At 43.5% G+C, this 22,013-nt stretch overlaps 1 protein-coding gene across 1 annotated transcript; it reads left to right on the top strand.

Moving 5' to 3' along the window:
- Positions 1-239: 239 nt before the first annotated feature.
- rnf38 (ring finger protein 38) lies at positions 240-15,909 on the top strand. The gene is made up of 12 exons (XM_069670538.1): positions 240-1,615; positions 6,522-6,574; positions 6,750-6,931; positions 8,957-9,413; positions 11,520-11,660; positions 11,814-12,002; positions 13,135-13,296; positions 13,404-13,507; positions 13,646-13,727; positions 13,819-13,940; positions 14,076-14,175; positions 14,880-15,909. Exons 1-12 carry the CDS (start codon positions 1,330-1,332, stop codon positions 14,940-14,942), a joined length of 1,941 nt encoding a protein of 646 aa, XP_069526639.1. The 5' UTR covers positions 240-1,329; the 3' UTR covers positions 14,943-15,909.
- The last annotated feature ends 6,104 nt before the right edge of the window (positions 15,910-22,013 follow it).

Raw genomic sequence — 22,013 nt, 5'->3', positions numbered from 1 at the left:
CAAGCTGCTACTTTAAATCGACCTCGATAGTATCTCACTAAACAAATATGGTTCTTTTCAGTGTTGCTTGAATTTTAGCATTTCCTCACTCTTGGGTTTGTGTTATGTACGTACAAACCAGGCGCGGAATAGCCCAGTAACGGGCTACATTTTCTCTGTGATCGATTGGGGCTGACTTGACAGAGATGTGAAACTCCCATTGATTGATCTCCCCTACACTCCCCGCTGACCAGAGAAAACACTCGATAGCGAATGCGAGAGGGGATTTAAATTGGACAAATACTGTCCACCTCACTTGACGGATAAGGTAGCTATCTATTTTCTCGTGCGGTCTGGTGTAATCCGCTTTTAGCAATGTTTAGAGACTAGCCTAACCTCGATACAGTGCGACGTTAGCTAGCTTGTAATGTCGGCACTGTTGGACTTGTTTTCCCCTCTAGACTCCGCTTCCTGTTAGCCTCGAGCTAGCTGGAAAATCGACATTATGCTAATGAACGAGCAGGTATAGTTAGCCAACGCAAAGGGGTGTAACTTTACTTCTTACCGTTGGATAGCCGTTGCAATTTAGTTATTATATATTCTCAAACCTATGCTAATAACTTTCTTTCGGAGCTACACGGGCTACTGGTTTCCTTTAGTTTGCTAACGCTCGACATCGAGCCATCTTGCCTGTGTTGAGGGATTTAAGTATTTAACTTAACGAGCGACTCATATTAACTTAAGTTGTTGTTGCTTGTGATTACATACATCGTCAATGGGCTCACACTTATAGGACCCAAGTGCGTGCGACTAGTAGCTTTAAAAAATACTTTAATTCACTGTGTGGAGCCTGACTGATCCTCTGTGAGCAGACAATAGAGAACCTGAGCACAGCTGCTGTTTGTGAACGACGGAAACCACAGAGAGCTAACTAGGAGAAAATAGTACTTTGAGTGTTGTGTTCTTATATCGCATGCTGATATAACTACAATACAGTTTAAATACTTTTGTAGGTTTATAAGCGGTAATATAAAAACGTTTTCCGTTTAGTTGACCCGTACAGATAGCCAGGGAGAGCGTGGATGAGGTCGATGCAGATGGTGCTCGTGCGACATATGAGGGCTTCCAGGTATCTCCTCTCATCACACTGAAACAGCACCTTTAAATGCCTCAGAAAACACTCGTAGCAGCCGGTAGACATCAGAGGTAACCAGGTGGATAGACAGACGCGGTTTGAAGAGGGAGGCTCCTGCCTGTTTCTGGACGTCCATCTCTCCAGCCTACCTTCATCACGTCCATCCACCACCGCCCTCCTCTTCCTCCTCATCCTCATCCTCATCCCTCCCAGCCATGGACCCCCCGAGGACGCGCTCTCGGTCTCGGTCTGGCTTCTATCATTTCGGCTTGAACGGTAACGTTGGAAGCAACAGCAGCGGAAACACGGTCGGTAACGGGAGCATGATGAACGCCAGCGGAGGAGGGGTGAGCTACCCGCAGCAGAGCAACCCCGGCTGGGCGCCGCACCACGGTGGTCGCAGCTACCCGGAGAGCCAGCAGCAGCACACCCAGGGGAGCTACCTGTCCGCGGGGGCGCAGCGCCACTCCTCACACGGAGCTCACAGGCACCCCGGGGCCGGTAAGCAGGCTTCAGTGAACAGGGCCTGCAGCCCGGCCAGATGCATCATTACACACACTCACACACAGGATACACCCCCTGAGGGATGCAAGCAGACCACTAGCAGCTTAACAGGCTTTGAGACATTTAACTAAAAGGGTTGGTGCTTTCACCACCAGCTGTTGCTTGAAAGGCCAGCTATATGTCATGTCAGGTGTTGTGGGGTCTCTGCTTTAAAGGGTTGAATAGCTTTTACTCAAGTAAATAGAGCAAAGCAGGCTCTTGAACTTTATCTAGTATGTCAGTGCCAGGCTTTTTACTCATAGTACAAATTCTACTGACCCTCAGTAAGAATTTACATCTGCAGAATTTTCCTTTGAATAGTCCAGACATGATGGTGAATGCCTGCTGGTCATATCATGTCATCAAGTGGTCAAGACGTAAGAAAATAACGCTAAGGGTATCAGTTAAGTAATTTATTAATTGACCTGAATTATAATTAGTTATGTGTGTAGAAATATTTTAATTAAACAAATCTCTGATGGCTGCTTAGTGGAAATTTAGTGGATTCAAACTAATATTAAGAGCTAGATAGCAGTAAGTTTTGATTTAATATAGATGGATTTGCCTGGAGGTATTGCCATCTTACTTACATTTTTCAGTCTTTGAAGAAAAATATGTATGAGATGATTAAAAGAGCAGTTTGGAGGCTTAACAAACCTTGAAATGAAATCTTTTGATAATGATATTATCTTCTTGTTTCAGATAATACAACACTGTGATGCAGGCTTCCTTGTAGTTCACCATCATACCTTTCATTCAAATGTCTCAATACTAGTCAACTTACATTTTAGCCTGTGCAAAACTATTTTACCAAAATAGTCAGACAGGTTAGATTAAGAAGTAGTCGTAGTTACAAAGCACTGTTCAAGACACTGGGATTTTATAAAGACTTCTTTGTTACTTTGTTAGTCAAGCGTATTTGCATCGCCAAGTATCAAACAAACTGTCATTCAATTGGCATTTAATTTGTACAACACTAACCGCTCCTAACCCAATCCAATCTCTCTAAGAGGACAAACAAAAACTCCTCAAAACCCCCAAAAATGGGAAGACACAAATGAAATTAGCTGAGAGGAAATTTAAAGTAACATACACCTATCAAGCCTTCTTTAGCAATTTACATGCTCATTAGTGAGGATATGATTTTTGCATGAAACATGAGAAACAATGTTATTATCATACATTAATCAATCAATTTCCAGGTTTTAATCATCTGTGTTCAGTTGTGATTTGATTTCTCAACATCTCAGCGCCTATGTTGTACTGTTAGCCTATAATGAGAAACTTAGATAAGGTGTTTTCCTGCCACAGTATCCTGGTTTCTGTCTGAGTACTTGAGCTAGAACATCCAAGGTTCTCAAAACCAGGATGAGAACATATCAAGATTTTAAAACCAGGATATGATGTTCATGTGTACAACACACATCCAGGATACTTTAAAAAACTGGATTATAACCAGGATAGTAGTTTGCATCAAACGCACTCAATGACATCAGTCTGTTTAGAGTTCAGCAGGCTGACCAGAGGAAAGTGACTGTAATACCAGATTGGGTTCCCTCAAAGGCAAAGAAAAGTGCAGTGAATGAATGAAAGCAGGCTTTTAATAGGCTTCTGTTGTAATAGCAGCACTGTTGCCAAACACCCAAAATAACCGGCAGAGAGGGGACGCCACAAAAAACACATGCTTTCCAAATTGAGCGACAACAGAGGGTCTTATGTGAACGACTTAAACAGTGAATCTCCCAGCTGTGTGATCTGCCTCCTTCTTGCTAACAGCTGCATGTCCTCCTTCCTGAATGACTGGGATCTCTGTGTGTATGTGTGTTGTTTCTTCTGTGTGTAAGCAAAATAAGAGTGTGGATATTACAGAGCATCACAGATTTCCTGTTTGTCTGTGCTTGTTTGTTTTTGTCACAGTATAACGTCTGCTGGCATCACGGTATGCAGAATGTGTCGGGTTGGGTTTGGGGGTGTTAAAATTTTGTCCCTCTGTTTTTCTCCTCCTCTTCACTCCCCCTTTGTCAAACACCCAGTTTAGCTTCAATAGTGAGTGTTGCATTAGTCAACCTGCCAATTCGGCAATGTAATAGCAACCAGTTTTTACAGATCTTCATGAATACACTTATCACCTGAGATCTTTGCCGATTAAACGGCTGAAAGACATTTTTTAAATCTATTTGTGGCTTGTCTCTTGTAGATAATGCTTCAAGTGTTTTTATCTCGGTGTAAGAGAAGAAGAAAATTGCCACTTAATGACAGCTGATACTCTTAAGTTCACCATTCTGTCTGATCCTGGTCATGAAAAAAAAATGGTGCTAGTCTTTCCCCAGCAGCCTCGCCCGGAGGAAACAGGGTCGTGCCTGCTCGCCAACAGAACCCATCCAGGTTTTCTCACCATCCCCTCTCCTATGGCCCCCAAGGGTGAATCAGCTCTGACAGACCTAGTTCTCCTGAAAACACACGGCCGACTGAGGCCCAGGACCCTATGAGGTCCAAATGAAAAGGGACGGAAGATGAATTAAGATGCAAGCCAGTGGGTTGGCCGTACTGTGGACTAGTGAGTCAACCGACAGTCCCTCTGTTCTCCGCAGCCACTAGCAGGGCGCCTTTGAGCTGTCACTATCGCCAGACTTCACATGGCTCTGGAGTGGCGTCGCAAAGACAAGAAAGGGGTAGGGGGGGCTGCCTTCAGATCTGTTGTTTCTGAGGAGACAGACGGGGGCTGTTTGGATGAGGGAGGCAGAGAGGGAGGGAAAAAAGGGGGATGAGGGGAGGAGAGATTTCCCCCTTCTTTTTGGTGATTAAAGGTTTTTGGGGGGCTGCTCAGAGGAAACTCTTGTCAGCTGAGTTCAAGGACATCCTTCTTAAGCTGCTGAAATGTTTGTGTGCACATGCTGCATCCAGATTGCACATGTGGGCTGACAGATAAACAGCTGGGAGAGCATTGTGTTTTTCTGAGATTATGTTTGTGGCATTACCGCTTTATTCAGTGATTTCTCTTTTTCAGGGGGCATACTGATCTCATGCATATCATTGGGGAGTCTTTTATTGATCTTTGGAGAGAGATTTTATCGCTAGTCACCGCAAGGAGATAAAACATTAAATAGGGAAGAAACGGGGCACTGAGCTGCTGTTGCAGAGCTGATCATTGGTTCACTGCATTGCTCAGGGACGCTTTGGCACAGCAGACGCTTTCTGACACTCAGACTTGACGCCAGTTTTTTTGGTTGTGGTTAATTTTCTGTGAACTACTCTTAAGTTAACTGTAGAGTGTATGAAGGCGGAAGTTAACTATTTATTTTTGCTTAATCTGTTGATAATTTTTTGACTAATTTTCTAATAAAATGTCTAATTTGTTAGAAAACTGGTAAAAAATTACACTGATCAATTCCCAAAAAGAGATTTGGTTTACAATGATTAACAATTAGGGCTGGGTTTAAACATTTTTTTAAATTAATTTGTTCCGATTCGAGTTGATTCTCATTTGAATTACCCAATATCGATGAATAAATCCAGAGATCGATCTATGTGTAGAAACGTGTCTGATCACTCACGTTTCTCAGCGTTCATGAACGCAGCACCCCCCCGAAATACGGCAGTGAGGGAGACATGCCCGGACTCTTTTACTGCACCTACTATGGAGACATCAGTGATCGCTGACGAGCTCTTTTTATCGTGTGTGCGTCCATGAATATGTAAGTCTGTTTTTCACTGGTGTTCATGTTACTCTCTGTTAGCGTCGGCTTTGGCCGCGAGTGTATTTTTGGCATGTTATACAGTATGCCTTTCCCCATAGTCTCGTGTGGTTTTGTTCTCCGCACTATGAGATCTCATGGCCAAATCTCGCGCAAGTTGAAGCCCAGTTCGTTTAATCAAAACCATGAGTCAGATGTTCAGAAAAAAGTTAAATAAGCTGTCTAATTCATAAAATTGCTAAGATTGTGGTTTTTGATAATACACCAGGTTAGAGGTGCATTGATATTGTAACTGAAATACCCCTAACCAAATCGATATCGAACTGAATCCGACCGGAAATCAAATCGAATCGGGACCTTTTGAATCGGAATCGAATCAAATTGTGAAATCCTTATCGATACCCAGCCCTGTTAACGATTAAATGGAGAAGAGCAGCATATATTGGCATTTCAGATGCCGAAACCAGGTTGTGCTGTGCACTTTGTCTAAGTTAATGAGTTAAACATTTACAGGTTACTTTTCTTTTAAATGCTTCATCAATTAATCATTAAATAATGTAACCTTTTGGCACTGCATAATGGTCATATGGAGAAAAGTGATGGTGACAGTGAGCTGATTACTGGAGACAAAAGTCAATGTTACATGTGCAAAGCCAACAAGACACGCTGCTGTGTTGTTCACATTTGATGAGTGGATGTCTGTGTGTGTGTGTGTGTTTTTGTGAGTCTGTGCTCGGGCTTTTCATGGTAGATCAGAGGGAATGGTTTGTCTGTGAGAGCCAGAGAGGACGGCTCCAGTGTGACATCTTCCAGAGATGGCTTCCTTCTTTCTTGTCGACGTGTTTAAAGCAGGAAATTCAAAAGACAGACAGACCCTCGCCGAGGACTGCAGCTCTGTTTGAAAAAGAAAAGATGTTGGACGCACTTTTCTGTTACCACTGTTGAATTTTTGCAGTTATAAGTCTGCTCAAGCCAATCTGCCATCAAGATAACAACTGTTTTGGCTTCCAGTGTGGTTTGAGAATTTGGAAAATAAAATCAAAGGCTGCGTGGTGTTGTGTTTCTGCTGGCTTGGCAGGCGTATGTCCATGTCCATGTGTCTTGTGATGTTGATGTTTCTCTCAGCCATATCTTATCTGATTATGTCTTCTTCCCTCTGTGGCCTGCAGGAGGAGTGCTACATTTTCATCCAGATAATGTGTGCAGCGAGGACCGGGACAAAGTAAGTGTGAAACATGACCCATGCCTGTTGCCTCTGCTTTGCTCCTGGTTTGAATAGGATTTGTGTGTCATTGTTTTCTTTTCTTATTCATTCTCCCCTTTTGTCTGTCCTTTTTGTTTTCCCCTGCCCAACCATCCCCCCTTGCTTCCCCCTCCTCCTTCACCTCAATGTGCAGATGGAAGACAGCCCAAGCCCTAAACGGCAGCGTCTTTCCCAGCAGTCCATGTTGGATCTAAGCTCCGCCCCTCCCTCTACTCCTTCCTCTCCCATTCGTCCCTGGGAGCTGCCTCCCAGTCGCAGACCACACCCCCACTACATGCCAGAGAGATGCCACACGCCTCTCCGCAACAGACGCAGGTTAGTGTGTGTGTGAGTGACACAATTACATGTTTTTATTATTGATCTGGTGATTTATTTTTCTGTCCCTGCAGCAGTCAAAAGACCTTAACGTGCTAAAATCAATAATTAAACAAAATAAGGATAGCATAATAGATTTGATGTGATGGATAAGACTAGAATAAATTAGTCAAACAGAATATTTTATTACGTTTTTTCTTGCCTGATTCTACTAATTAGGCAATAATGGAATCACAAAATACAGCTGAAATGATACTTACAGGATAGTTGATTAGATAGATAGATGGTTACATGTAAATATTTTTTTGATGTCCCCTGTGATTTTTTTCCACAATTTTTGCCATGTTGTAGTACAAATGATTCACTGGTTTATCGAGGAATAATTGTCAAATTAATTGCAAGTAAAAATAATCCATTGTTACAGCCCGACATTGTATAAAGGTTTTATTCATGGTCTAACAGCAGGAGGTGTGAGACCATAAATACTACAAAGCAGGATTTGCACTTATAGAGGTAACTTCAGGTTTAACTCCGAGTTTTCAGTACTAAGAAGGTGGTTTACTTTTTACCGGGGTAGATCACTATGGTAACGTATATTTTCTTCATTTCTTCATACTTCTAGTTTGTATTGAGTATATAGTGTATTTTATTTTATTTTTATAAGCCTTTATTTTAGAGAGAGAGGATAGTGGATAGTGGTGGAAATGGGGTAAGAGAGAGAGGGGATGATACGCGGCAAAGAGCCGAGGGCGGGAGTTGAACCTGGGGCCGTCGCATTGAGGACTGTAGCCTCTGTATGTAGTCGCCGATTTAACTGCTGAGCTAAACCGGCGCCCAAAGTATTTCTGATTCTGAGTCTGATGTACACCACCTACTGACCAATCAGGTGTCTTGATTCAGGAGCTTTGAGAGCTGTTGCGAGAGAGACCGGTAAAACACACCGTCTGATTTTATGAAATATATTCATGAAAGATATTCATCGTGCTTTACTTATATATACATCTATAACAGAGACTGATAAAAACAATGAAGGCTGAAGTACTTTTGTGCTGATGTTAAAGTAAGCTGTGGTTTTATATTTATTCGCCTTATAAGTCTGTTTGAAACCGCTGGTCTAAAGCTTAAAGAATAAGTCTAAGTCTGTCATAAATACATATGTGCAACGTATTAATCTGTTGTAATACACGGGTGTTATAATAAATATGTCGTGCTCTGATGATGGAGCAGTGAAATTGTAGAACTAATTTGCACATTTTTTTTTGCCCTTTCTCCTTTTTGCATTTGACCGCTGCAGCTGAGTTAGACTTGCCTGTGTTTAGATCGGTCATTTGCTCCAAACAACGCCCCTTTTTTCATCGAAACCCTGGGTTGACCTATTGAGTTGATAACCAGCTTAGCATGATTGCCTCTGTCAGGTTAAGTGAAGCCAGATCAGGAGAACATGGGTATGTTGAACTTGCTTTGTAGCGTAGGCCCCATAACAGTGCAATAGGTGTATACATGTTTAGTGATGGAGGATGTTATTGCCTTCGGTGTGTTGTGAGGTTGCCTTTATTCGGTCTGCTGATGACTTTCAACACTTGAATTTAAGTAACATTGATTTTGTTTAAAATGTTTTCACTCAAAACCTTCATCTATTGAGACACCTGTTTGCAGTTAAAGCATCCATTGCTTTGAATCCAGACACACATTATCTTGTCACTGTCTGACAGCTTGATTTTTTTTTTTTTTGATGGCTCTCCATGGAGCTGTACAAAGTCTGAAAAATTGCCTCAGCTGATGTCAGCGTCAGTTGAGGCTGAAGACTACAAGTTTGAAAAACAGAAAAATCAGGACTTGAGGAGTATAAAGAGAGCTTCTGGACCTCCTGTAGGACTCCTTACGTCAGCTTGAGGCTAATAGGTTGAAGCCACATTAGCTGCTACTAGCATAACCCATCCAGATCTCTCATCAAGCTGTTGATGATTGAGTTGAGCTGTGGGTAGTGAACGCACCAGTGAGATTTCTCCTCTTTTCCCTCCTCAGCCCTCCAATGAGACGCCAGCGAGGCCGGAGAGACCGTCTGACTCGCCACCACCACCACGCCCACAACAACAACCACCACCACTTCAACAGCAACAACAACCACCACCACCACCATCACCACCCCAACGCCCACCATCATCACCACCACCACCTGCACTCCCACCACGTCCTGTCGCCAGGCCACCAGGATGAGAACTACCGTCACCCGGCTCCCCCACAGGTGTACCCACCCTACAGCCAGCAACCACCACGTGGGCCGGGGCCGGGGCCTGAAGAGCGCCCGGGGCACCACCCTCCAAATCCATCTCCGAGGCCCCTCCACCAGTCACCTAACCTGTCTCCCAGGCTGCTGCACCCTGCGGCTCATCCACAGCATCCACACCCGCACCCACACCCACACCCACACCCACACCCATCCCAGCAACAGAGCAGTGTGGTGCTGGACCTCCATGAGCAGGTGACTTCATCAGATCACGTGGCATGTCACTCATCATGGTTGTTTTAACTTATTTAAAGTACTACAGACAGTATGACTAATGTGACTAATATTTTAATATAATAACAATAATAATAATAATAATGCTTTATTTGTTTTAAAGAAAATGTTAAATAAAGCAAGCAAAAGGTTGGTAACACAATAACGTTAAATTAGTACACCAGAGCGCTAATAAAATTAGCTGTCAGCTAAAAAGGCAAGTTTGTAAAAATGTGTCTTAAGACGGGATTTAAAAGCAGAAATGGTGTCCGAGGATCGAATACAAATTGGAAGACTGTTCCAGAGCTGCGGTGCCATTACAGAAAAAGCGTGTAAAGCCTTAAAATGAATTCTAAAAAGAATTGGTAACCAGTGCAGTGCAGCTAAAACTGGTGTGATGCGAGTCTGGCTGCAGACTTCTGCACAAACTGACATTGGGCAACAGCTCCAGCACTGAGGAACGTAAACAGGGCATTGCAATCGTCCAAGCGTGAAGAAATAAAAGCATAAATAATTTTCTCTGTGTTAAAGTAACAATCTCAATCTTTTTCATTTAAATAAATGTCTGTTAAGTTACTATCTATCACCAAATGAGGTAACACAATGGTGATTGAGCCTATGGCCCACTGATGAAAGCCTTTGCATTTGCAGTATATATTATTACAGACTGGGTGTCTGTGGTGACATTCGCAGAAAAAATCAGAAGCGGTGCCCAGCGTTTTCCATCAGCCAGCAGTGGTTGGTCTGCCAGAGAGAGCAGGCGGAGCTAAGCGGCTGCTTTTCTGGTTTCTGTAAGCATTGCAAGTAAACAGTAATCTACTATGGCTGAACAAACAAAGAAAAGATCGATGACTACAGATACAACTTCAACAATAAGTGAAAATCCAAAGAAAAAGAAGGCAAACAGTCTAAAAAGGAAAGTGAGGAAAAACAAGAGTGAGAACCATGAAAAAGGAAGCCAGCTGTAGAAGTCTGGTTAAATTGGGAGGAGCACTTGTCATCAGTAGGAGGTGCTCAAGAGCACAAAAGTTGAAATCTTCGAGATTATATCTTTTAAAGGAAAGCAAAGCCCTGATTTTTGCAATGTTCCTGTGTAATAAAGACACACTTGTAGGGACAAAGTAAAGATTGTTTTGACTGAAGCTCAGCTCAGCTCTGTAACCCCCAAGTTTTTAACAGTGCCCTTAATATTTGGGATGAGGGGGCCGAGCAGTGGCTGGATCTGACTGCAGATATTCTCAGGGCCAATGATAAGAACCTCTGTTTTTTCAGTTAGAGGAAGTTTTGTGACATCCAGTCTCTCACGTCGGTTAAGCAGCTTTGAAGCGTAGCAATCCTGTAATCCTTTGGTCAGTTTCACCTGTTAAGCAGTAACTACATCACCTGTAATGTAACAAGACAAACTGATCAACATGCAGGTAAAAGATTCAGTGGGACCTTTCTGTGAGCACGTCTGGCTTGTGGGGCTGAATTCCAGTCGGGGATGATTCAGTAAAATACGTCTTTAAATTAGCTCAGGTGGTACAAAGTTTATTGGCTAATGGGAACTTTAACCTTGAGAAAGTGTAGCGTGTATCATCGATCCTCTCAGAAAACACACATGCAAGGAGAAATTACTTTTTCTTATCTTATTTTTATTTTTATCCGATCTGTAATGGCTATCACAAATTGGTAGTGTTGCAGTGTGTATGTTTACTCATCTCTGAATGGAGTCAAAGATATTAAACTTGTATTTTCATGTAGATTTAAATAATATTTTAAACAAGTACGTGTCAGAATTCATATCTACAAATTGATGACCGTTACAACATGCATTGCCCTGTCCTCAAAATACTACTTTAACTGCAAGACATCCTCTTGTTAGCATAATTTAAAGACATATTTAAAGAGTATGTTCATTTAAATTTGGTGTTAAAGACAAGTCATGCATGTTAGTTCTGTTTGGGTAAAATTCAAAGATGCATTCGTGCCGTCACCACTCATGTACAACACTTCTTTATTTGCTATGTAACTCTAGCTGCTCAGCTTTACATAGCAGTCTGATTGTATAAAGCCGAGGTCCTCTGACTCTTTGATTTCCATATTCAGGGTTCAGCTCCAGTGTCGTATCCTGTGTCTCCTCCGGGACCTCCACCAGGCCTGCCGCCTCGCTCTGCCCCTCAGCAGATCCCAGCATGCTCAGTGGTCTTCAGTGGACAGCATTACCCTGTCTGCAGCGTCCCTCCTCCTGTGAGTGTGCTTAAATAAGAGATACAGTCCAGCTGTCTTGTCTGGTCTGAATGTTTTTTATTGATGTGTTTTTCTTATTTGATGTTTTCAGAATACTTCTTGCAACATGCCGTGCTAAAATACATCTTTCTGTCTTCTTTGTGTCTCTGCCAGGTGCTTCAGACTTGTTCTGTGCAGCACTTACCCATGCCTTACCCGTTCCCGTCACTGCTGTCCAGTGACCAGGCCTTCCTGCTCCCCCCTCCTCACCTCCCCCATCCCCCAACACACCTGTCCCACCACCCACCTCACCTGCCCCAGCCTGGACAGTTCGGACCCTATCCGACACAGCAGGCCCGATCAGTGAGTAGGAATGAATGTGTTATGCCTGCTTCATGAGCCTTGTTATTAGATCCAGATTTTGTGAATATAATAGACTTAAATTATCATATTATAAGACAAATGTAATTGTCCTCCGTTTTCCTGTCCACTCGGATTCCTAACTTTCTTGGAACCGGTGTGACTGTCAGCATCTCACAGGGAGGCTTTGAATGTAACACCTGCTGTGTAAAGATGCTGCAGTAGAGCTGTTTTACAATGTTCAAGCAAAACAGATGATGCATTTGTAGATATAAGTGGATTTTTATTTTATTTTTTGCAAAAATTATGAAAGCTTGTAATGTGTTGTAAATCAACACATGTACTGATGTTTTTAAGATCTATGCCTGCAAAGTCATCACAGTATATGTGTTGTTTTTGGCTAAAATGATGGTGGAAAATATCAGTTCTTTGCAAAAAATGTTTGCATCAGTTACAGTCAAATAATAATAATCAATTGTGTGCAAAAGTTTACAAAGGCTATAGCAGATCCTGATTGAATAGCTGTATGCTAAGTGGGATTCACGGTTGTTGTGGAGACGTGAAGCGACAGCCTGAGGTCGAGGTACATTTATTATTTTTGGCTGACCGCCGGGGTCAGCCCTACACATGGGTCTGTATGTGACTGACTGACTGAGTAAGTGACGGTACTTTCCGAGCCATAGGGAGAGAGAGAGTCGTGACATTGCAATGGCGGATCATGGAGCATATTGGACCTCCACTGACACGACTCTCTGGATACTTTGTTTGGGAAGTAGGCGTAGCTGCTTCTCCGCTGCTCGTCCGCTGTCCTCACCTACATCCGCAGCGCGCACCTGCTTTCAAACACGTTACCATCGGACTCTTAAGGACAGTCCTTGTAACACATTGCTCATAAAAGCGCACATTGACCTGATGCGGTCAGCCACGTACCAGGTTTTGATCTAGTCTTATTAAAGATTGCCCATGACTAATTTACTAAACAAACAGTACATGTGCTTTCTGTCAAGTGTCTAGTGTTTGAATAGTTTTGAATTGCTGCTGTGGCCTTGATCAGATGAAATATATATTATCAAACAGTAATAAACAGTGTGTATTTGTGCTTCTGATGTTCCATGTTTCCTCTCCACCCTCCCAGCCGTTACAGAGGATAGAGAATGACGTGGAGCTGCTTGGAGAGCACCTCTCTCTGGGTGCTGGGCTCCACTATCCTCCTGCCACCCACCCGGCCCTCACACCACACTCCACACAGCTGCACTTCCTTTCCCACGACCCCCTGCCTCAGGAGTTCTTTGGAGTGGTGAGCAATCGAAATAATTCAAGTGTTTTTTTATCCTTTTGAGTAAAGTCAAATAAATGTTAATCCATGTGAGTGACTTCTTATACGTGTTGTCGATTGCCCCACAGTCCTATCCAAACTTCATTCCTCGGCGTCTCCCAGGGCGACGGTACCGCTCGCAACAGCCACTGCCACCTTCGCCTTACCACCCCAGCCTCCTGCCTTACTTCCTGTAAGTAAATTGGTACATTATCTCACTTAGATACGCGATAACGAAGATGCAACCAGTCTACTGCTACAGCTTTTTTACTTGATTTGCTCCTTTGATGAACTGAACCTTAAATGTTCTCTGGTAAACCTCCCTCTGTAGTTCAATGCTGCCAGTCCAGCCCACAGGTCCTGCGATCAGTCTGGAGCTGGATGTAGACGACGGAGAAGTGGAAAATTATGAGGTAAATCTTAATCTGCTTCTTTTTATCCTTTTTGTCTGTACATTTGCTGGATGCAGACTCTGATCCTGCTGTTGTCCCCCTCCTCCCACAGGCCCTCCTGAACCTCGCCGAGCGTCTGGGAGAGGCCAAACTCAGAGGATTGACCAAGGGAGACATTGAACAGCTTCCTTCCTACCGGTTCAATCCAAACAACCATCAGTCTGAGCAAACACTGTGAGTGCCGCCCTTTTGTGACCACCGTGGGGGGATTATTCTCATGAATTTTTGTGGGAGTTAAGTGTCTTGCCTTCTTTTAAACAGGTTCCTTGTGTTGCCATACTTGACATGTAAATACGTGTTGTGTTGCAGGTGTGTGGTGTGCATGAGTGATTTTGAGTCCCGCCAACTGCTGCGAGTCCTGCCCTGCAGCCACGAGTTCCACGGGAAGTGCGTCGACAAGTGGCTGAGGGTAAGCACCACCTCCATGTCGTCTGCTCACTCTCACTGTGTGCAATGTAATAGACATATTCAGCCTCTGTGTTCATCTTTAAAGCTTAAACTTATTGCTTGGTGATTAAGTATCTAAGTGTTGCTTAATAACCAGCTGCTGACGGGTGAAAGTCTGGTTTGTTCAGACACAAACCACTTTTATTTTTGTTCAAAGATAAAAACGAAAACACTCTCTGTCAAAGTTCACATTCACTAAGCACCTTTTTAAATTTAGAAGTGTCGTGAGAATCTCGGTTCAGAAGAGATCGGTCACAGAACGGGCTTGTGTCTAAATGTTCCTAAAGTTAAACTCGTAAGATTCAGTACAACTTGTTAACCACACTCGACCCCGGGACATGAACATCTGAAGGAGCTGCGCGCCAACATCGACGCATGATGTCCCACTGAAAGTGCTAAAAAAGGCTCCTGAACACAGAGTTCTTGTTTTAACCACAACACAGTCGTATGATTGAGGGGCATTAGTCGAAGCCTCAGTGTGAATTGGGTGTTTGAAATTACAAATCAATACAGAATATATACAGAAAACGTCTGAAACCTTTTATAGGGGCGAGTGGTGGTAACTGTTCAAATAAACTTTGTGAGCTTTGTGACGGATGGACGACTAATGTGATTAACCATATACATTGCCTAATTGTAATTTTTGCTCCCTCTCTCCGACCTCAGGCCAACAGGACGTGCCCCATTTGTCGGGCCGACGCCTCCGAGGTGCAGAGAGACTCGGAGTGACCACAAGAGGGCGCCAGACACTCCTGTTAGATTGTCAAATAGCGCTATTGCTCCTGATATTTTGATACACATGTACGTGCTTACACAAACACACACACATACACCTATTCCTCGTCTTTTTGCGTAGCAATTCCTGCTCGTTTGTTATCCTTTTTGAAGCGTTATCCCTTCCTCCTCACATTTGATCCTCACAAGTAATTCTTCTTTCTGTCATTTTCCCTTCTGTGAGACTTTCTGTTCACATGAGTGCCGGCCCTCGCATCTTTTTGTAAATGAGAACGCGCCTGACTTTGTTTCAGCTCTGGTGTGTGTGTGTGTGTGTGTGTGAGAGAGAGAGTACATGTCTTTGGTCAGCCCTGTAATGCCGGGCTGTGGTACATGGCTGCGTGTGTGTTTTCAGTGTGTGTGTGAGAGAGAGAGATTTGTAGATGTCCAGCATGCCTGAGTCCCTGTTGTTTATCAGACAAGAGTTAACGACATCTGATATTTTTTGCGCTCCTGTGTGACTGACTTTACTTCCTGTTTGTACGTTTACGCACTGTCTGTCTGTGTGCAAACTGTGCGTGTGTGTGCGCGTGTGTGTTTGTATGTTATAGACTTTAATCCTTTTCTCTAGTTTGACACTAAGGGTCCATGTTGCCACTATTCTTCTTGGTTGCCTCTTTGATTCATTTGTTTCAGTAGATTATTATTATTATCATTATTATTATTATTATTATTATATGAACCATTATATAAGTGATTGTTTTCCTGCCTGGCAGTTACCTCATCATTCCAGTTTTGGTCATCATTCATTACGCTCGCTTCACGGCACTACTTTGAAATTAAGCACATGGTATATTTTTCTTTTCCTTTCTTTTTATTAGTAAATATAAGTTTGTCTGTGACTTTGCTGTGGCACATGTGTTACATATATACATATATCTATATATACTGTATAAATCTATGAATATCTGTATACCAAATAAAAGGCTTGATATGAACTTTTTAAACTTTGCATTTTGTTTTTATTTCTTCTCTTTCAGATGAGTTGAACCTTTTGGTTGTGCTGCATGTCTCTGATAATTAACCAACACTTCAAATCTAGCACAACGACACTGACTACCTGACACTGAGATGCAATGACTTCAAGCTGCCACAAGGCGGCGTTAGTGCTCTTCCAGACTGTGTCACGCCACATCTGCCCAAGTTGTGGTCCTGTTTCGGTTCGACGAACGCTCTTGGTTTTCCATGTAACTCACAACAACTCCTCACTACTGATTGAGTGATTGCTTAACAGAGCCTGCTCAAAGCCGACTCGTTGCACAAGTAGTGTTTTGGTCTGTGGACTCCTGATGGAGTGACACAGCTGTTACTCTTAATAGCAATCATCCTTTGTGTAACTCTAAGTTCCTCATGTGCAGGGTCCTCCAGTCATTCTGGGCTTTATAGTTGAAATTAATGCTAACATGGCCTACATCTCTTTGGGGCTCCCACTCTGCTTTCACACTGAATATTTTATTGTCTTACTTTTCCCCATAATAATGTAACTCTTCCCCTATAATACACGGGTAGGGAGAAGCTCGAAGGTAACTGGGCATAAATGAGTGATCTGTTACACACAATGATAGTTGTAGTCCTGTAAGTTACAAATCATCATCCCTTTCGTCATAATAATAAAGCTTAATTCTGCAATAATACAGTTGAGTTATTCAAACAAAAATACAACACAAATGAAAAGTTGTGAAGATATTAATCAAGTTGTAATGAGAGCAGTAACTACAAACAACACTGAGAGAACAATTAAAGTTAAGGACCACAGTGGATTTAACTTAATGAGCAGATAATAAAAGTAAAATTGTTCCTTTAATTTAAATATGCAAATAAAATGCATCTTTGTGTCTGCCTCCCCTTGCAGCTCCTGCTTGTTTCCCCGCTGTACATGTCTGCTTCCTTGACTGCACACAGCTGTTTCTCTGGCAGCGCGCCTTCTGCTGATTAACAGACACTGTGTTACTCTACATACTAATACAGTATCTACAGTTCATTCCAAAAGGCAGACGTCACCTCCAGGCTTTGCTGCACAAATGGCTCCAGTTTTGCAAGCAGGCTTGCGTGGAGCTGCTCGAGGCTCGGAGAAAACAAATGTCATTGTGTTTTTTTTTTACTGGACGATTCACAAAGACAAAGCACAGTTGGCAAACTGAAGCAATAGTTCTCCTCACATTTCTCATGTTGCTTCCACCCCTTATGAGTTCTTTATTTGCTCTCCGTCTTATTTAGTAAAGAGTGAGCTTATCAAAGTTTGCTTAGGTCGCTGTAGTCACACCTCTTAAGTTGAAGGTTTGAGTCAGCTGATTGGCTCCCTTTGAGGCAGCGTGGATGGATACTGTACATATTTTGGGTTCATGTTTAATTAAATGAGAAACCTCATGGCTGAGTCCTGATGACTCACGTTGTCCTCCCCTCTCTCATCCTTCAGTCAGTCCAACTTTATCGCTCTCCTCTCCTTTTTTTCCTTCATCTTTCATCTTTTCTTCAAATTCTTTGCTTCACCAACCTTCTGTTTTATGCCTCTCCTATCTTTCACCCCCTTTCTTCTCTTTTCTGCCCCCCTTCTCTCCTTCTGTTACTTTCCTCCTCTTCTTCCTCTAAGCACTCTCCTCTGTTTACTCTCTCTGTTCTGCCTCTCCTCCTTGTCTTTTTAACTGATGCATCGCCTTTGCTCCCTTCTCCTCTCCCTCTTTGCCTTGGCTGTGATCACCACCCACTCCTTTAACCCGCTTCCGCTGCAGAGTAGTGAGGTGGAAGTGATGGTGGATTTTTGCCTAAAACTCTCTGCCCACTTACTTAACTCAGGGAACAAACAATATTTGTCCTGTCTTACTTTCCCTCTCCCACTTGCTCTTCTGCCGTTTCCTGTCCAGGGCTGAATTAAGTAAAAAGTTTTGCAATTTTTAATATCTTGATGTTGTAAAATGTATCATAACCATATTAAGATGGGTTAGAATTCAAGCTTTATTTGCCTTTGACTGTAGGATCTTTATAATCTCACCACCAGGTTTTGTTGCTAACTTGAATGCAGTTAAACTCTGATCAGGAACATTCACACAATCTTCACATTTGAATCCTGATTGCAGTGTAAATTCTGCAAGATAAGAACACTTATTTTTAGCACCAACTAAAGGTATTCTTACACTTAAATGTAAAAAGTCAAGCTTGACTGTCCTCCTCTTTGGCCGGTTTGTTGCACTGCAGTGACTCGTGTGTGGCTGGCTGTCCTGTCTGCAGGCTGTGCCCTGGCTCGTGACGTTTTGCGGGCGACCCGTCCTGCAGAGGAACTTTATGCAAGTCTGTCATTTGGAGGTCGGAGAGGGCAAGATCACTAGAAGTCACATTTTGTACATACAGCTTCTTGTAAACGATATATATTGTTAGAAGTGTGGATGATGATCAGACGACAGTTCAGCACATTTAGAGCTGTTCATGGCTCTTTGTGTGTGGTTATACATGTACAATACATATTTAGAGCTATATAATTCATGAGTTTAAAGAGAACGAGATGCACCTTTTAAATGCAATAAGCTGCAAACTGGAGTCTTATATTCCCCTGAAGGACTTTACGATCTGCAGGGTTTTGTGATACATGTAGATAATTTCTTCTTTGTTATCTTCGTGTTGTTGTCTTGCTTATTGTGTTTGTTGTTTTTGTGTGTCTCTTGTAAAAGAGATCTTCATACCAAGAGATGCATAAATAAGAATCAGTATTTATTTGTGCTTTGGTTTACATTTTCTTGCAGGACAAAGCAACTTATAGATGTATTTCTTAGATACTTTAACAGAGACACAGACATACGTACAGCAGACACAATGCACAATGTACAGACAGACACATAAAGTATACTTTTAATGCTGCCTTATATTTTGATTTGAGCTACATTGGCCATATCTGCCATCTGTGTATCTCGTTGTCCCCGTCTTCCTCCCTTTGGTTATCACTTTAAAGCCTCTGTGGTGATGATATAACATCAGTTTTCTCTACTGACTTGATTTCATTTAAGAGTCTGAAAAGTGCATCTGATGCCAGCTGGCACCATTATTTAGTCTCGGGGTTTTTGTATGTTCTGGGTTTATGCGACAGGATCAAAGTGTCTACAGATTTATTGATTGGTTAACTTTTTTCTGCCTTTACTCTGACAGGGAGAGGAGAGGCTTTTACAACCCCACCGCAGCCACACTTTAATGTGCAGATGCATAGCTGTGTGTGTGTGTGTGTGTGTGTATGTGTGTGTGTGTGTGTGAAAGTGAGTGGGAGAGCGTTTGTGTGGTGCAGACTGTCCCGAGCTGACAGGCTACATGGATTCTCCATCCTGCTTGTATATAAAAAGAAAGTGAGGGCACTGAGCTCTGCCTGCTTCACTTACAGTCATACTCACACACACACACGTATGCACACACACTTGCATAAATTGTATAACTCTCCTTTTTCCTTCCTTTCCTCTTGTATCCGTCTCGCTCTTATAGGACATGCTCTCAGCAGTGTGAGGGTTAAATGTGAGCGCGTCAGCAGGGCAGGTTGGTCCCTGCCCGTCTCCTCGAGTGAAGTGTGTGTGTGTGATATTTATTTCATAGGGATTTCCCCCTCTGCATGCTGGGTGGCTGCTGGCCATGTCATCATGTTCTGAGCTGTCAGCAGCCATCACTGTCACTTGTTGGATACGACGTGTGTGCGTGTGTGTGTATGTGTGAGAGAGAGAGAATAAGGAAGAGAAAGAGACTGAACTGGTGTGTGTGTGTGTATGAGTGTATATATATATATATATGTGTGTGTGTGTGTGTGTATAGGGTGAGTGGAAATGGGGGCTCAGAGGGAGTGGCGGCGTAAGGCGAAGGCTTTCCATTTGACACATTTAGTTGTAAGAGAGGCGAGTTTGGAGTCAGAGTGCATCACGTGTGTTTGTGCTATAAGCACACTTTGTGATAGATTGTACACATTGTTCACGAACACAGTGTGCATGGACAGCAGGCCCCTCCAGTTATCTCCCCGATCTGTTGGATAATTCCCTCTCCGGGGAGCTGGTGCGAGCCATGTGGCACAGAACAAAGTTCATGAAGTCACTTGTCAAAGTCTAAATGCCGTCATTATTCAAATCTGGCTCTTTTTTTGTGTTAAAATATGTTAAATTACTCGTTTCAGTCTTAAAAAGGCGACATTACTGCATTTTTTTTAACCTATTTTGAACTCTTGGAGGAGGATTTCAGGGGCAAACCTGGGCTGGCAGCAGCTGGGGATTTAGGGCGGGAGGCCTAGAGGCAGGGTCGACGTAGAGCAGGTGACCTCAGGTGATCAGCCTCGGGTCATGGCAGAGGGGGCCCAGGCGCTCTCAGGTGGACAGCTGATAATCTTGCCGCCGGTCAAGGCAAAGTTTAGAATGGGCAGATCAGAGGAGGTCTGAGTAGGAGGCCAGAGGCTGTAGGATGCAGGACCGGAGGTCAGAAGCTGGAACACAGGCAGGTGAGCTGACAGAGCCACAGAAATAGGAAGCTGCTGAAGCACCGCCACAGGAGATTGCTGCAGCTCCGAGAAAACAGGGGAATTTTTGCTGCAACTTCTTGGAAAAGTCAGATTTTTGAATGGAATGCATCTTAGCAGGACCGGGGGGACTTTTGCTGCAGCTCAGCAGGAACAGGGGACTGCAGCCTAGCAGAAAGAGGAGATTGCAGCTCGACAGGATAGGGAGAACTTTTTCTGCAGCTCAGTAGGAGCTGGGGATCGCTGCAGAATCAAATGATTGCTTTATATCCACTGGAACAGTGAATTGCAGCAGTGCAGCAGCTCGGGAGGCGGCCGTGCCAGGTTGCTGACTGGGGCCTGGCTGGGCATCAGCAGAGTCATCCCACGGGGTTCTAGGCATGATGTTGGCAGGGACAGCAGAGTAGGGACCCAGGAGCAGGTGTCGGCCGGACCGCCAATTTAGACAGAGGAATAAAGGTCGCCCTGACCACTGAATGGGAAACATGAAAAAGTATGGACTGGTCCATGAAGGGGGAACCAGGAGAACGTATGGGCTGGGTTCCCAATTTGGACATTTGAACAGGTGACAACCAAATGGCAGGACGGTCTGGTGGCAGCTCTGTGTTGCTGTCCTGGGGAGTCTGTAGGGCACTCTGCAGTGGTGTATCTGAGACAGGAGGCTGGGCGGGAACAGGGGATTGCTGCAGCTTCGCAGAAATTAGATATTTCTATAGCGGGAGGAACAGGTGGCAGGAGGGCTGCTGACTGGGCCCTGTCTGGCCATAAGCAGGGACAGCCAACTGGGTTTCAGGCATTGTGGCAGCAGGGACAGCAGACTTGGTTAAGAGAGTTAAGTTTGTGTGCTGCAGTCTGAACTAGCAGGAAGGGACACAGGCTGGATGCTAACAGACTGAAGGTAGCATGATGGATGCTAACAGGCGAGGATGCAGACAGCAGGAGGCTAACAGTTTGGCGTGAAGGAGTGTTTAGAAAGTCTTCACCCCACTCAGGTGAAAACCAGGGCTTTGTCATTACCAATAGGAGCATATTTCCTTTCATTTTGTAGATGCATACGTTTATAAGTCACCTCACATAGTTCAACTGAAAATACTCTATCTGGTCCATGGATGAGCAGTTCAATCTGTCAAGGTTGGTAGAGAGGCAGAATGTAAGGACCAGATAGTTGCACATGTTGCACAAGAGACAAACACAGTTGGACAGACAGACAGACATATAAAGCATACTTTTAATGCTGCCTTATATTTTGATTGACGCTACATTGGCCATATCTGCCATCTGTGTATCTTGTTGTCCCCGTCTTCCTTCCTTTGGTTATCACTTTAAAGCCTCCGTGGTGATGATATAACACCAGTTTTCTCCACTGACTTGATTTCATTTAAGAGTCTGAAAAGTGCTTCTGATGCCAGCTGGCGCCATTATTTAGTCTCGGAGTCATTTGTATGTTCTGGGGTTTATGTCGGCCCATGGCAGTGCGGCACATCAGGTCATGGAGATACAATTTAGTGCTGTATTTAAGAATTGTTTCCAAGGCGTCTTTTTGTAACCATGGAAATGGA

Source organism: Semicossyphus pulcher, unplaced genomic scaffold (assembly GCF_022749685.1).
Source record: "Semicossyphus pulcher isolate SPU_LCO1_2020_fin unplaced genomic scaffold, fSemPul1.0.p SCAF_2, whole genome shotgun sequence".
NCBI lineage: Eukaryota > Metazoa > Chordata > Actinopteri > Labriformes > Labridae > Semicossyphus > Semicossyphus pulcher.
The sequence above is the reverse complement of the archived record's forward strand: the minus strand, read 5'-3'. Positions and strand labels throughout refer to the sequence as shown.

Bases quoted from the DNA above. Each gene is read 5' to 3' on its own strand.
- rnf38 (XM_069670538.1), top strand. From the start codon at position 1,330: ATGGACCCCCCGAGGACGCGCTCTCGGTCTCGGTCTGGCTTCTATCAT. The intron at 6,575-6,749 runs GTAAGTGTGAAA...CTCAATGTGCAG, and splicing joins GCAGCGAGGACCGGGACAAA to ATGGAAGACAGCCCAAGCCC. The intron at 9,414-11,519 runs GTGACTTCATCA...TTCCATATTCAG, and splicing joins TGCTGGACCTCCATGAGCAG to GGTTCAGCTCCAGTGTCGTA.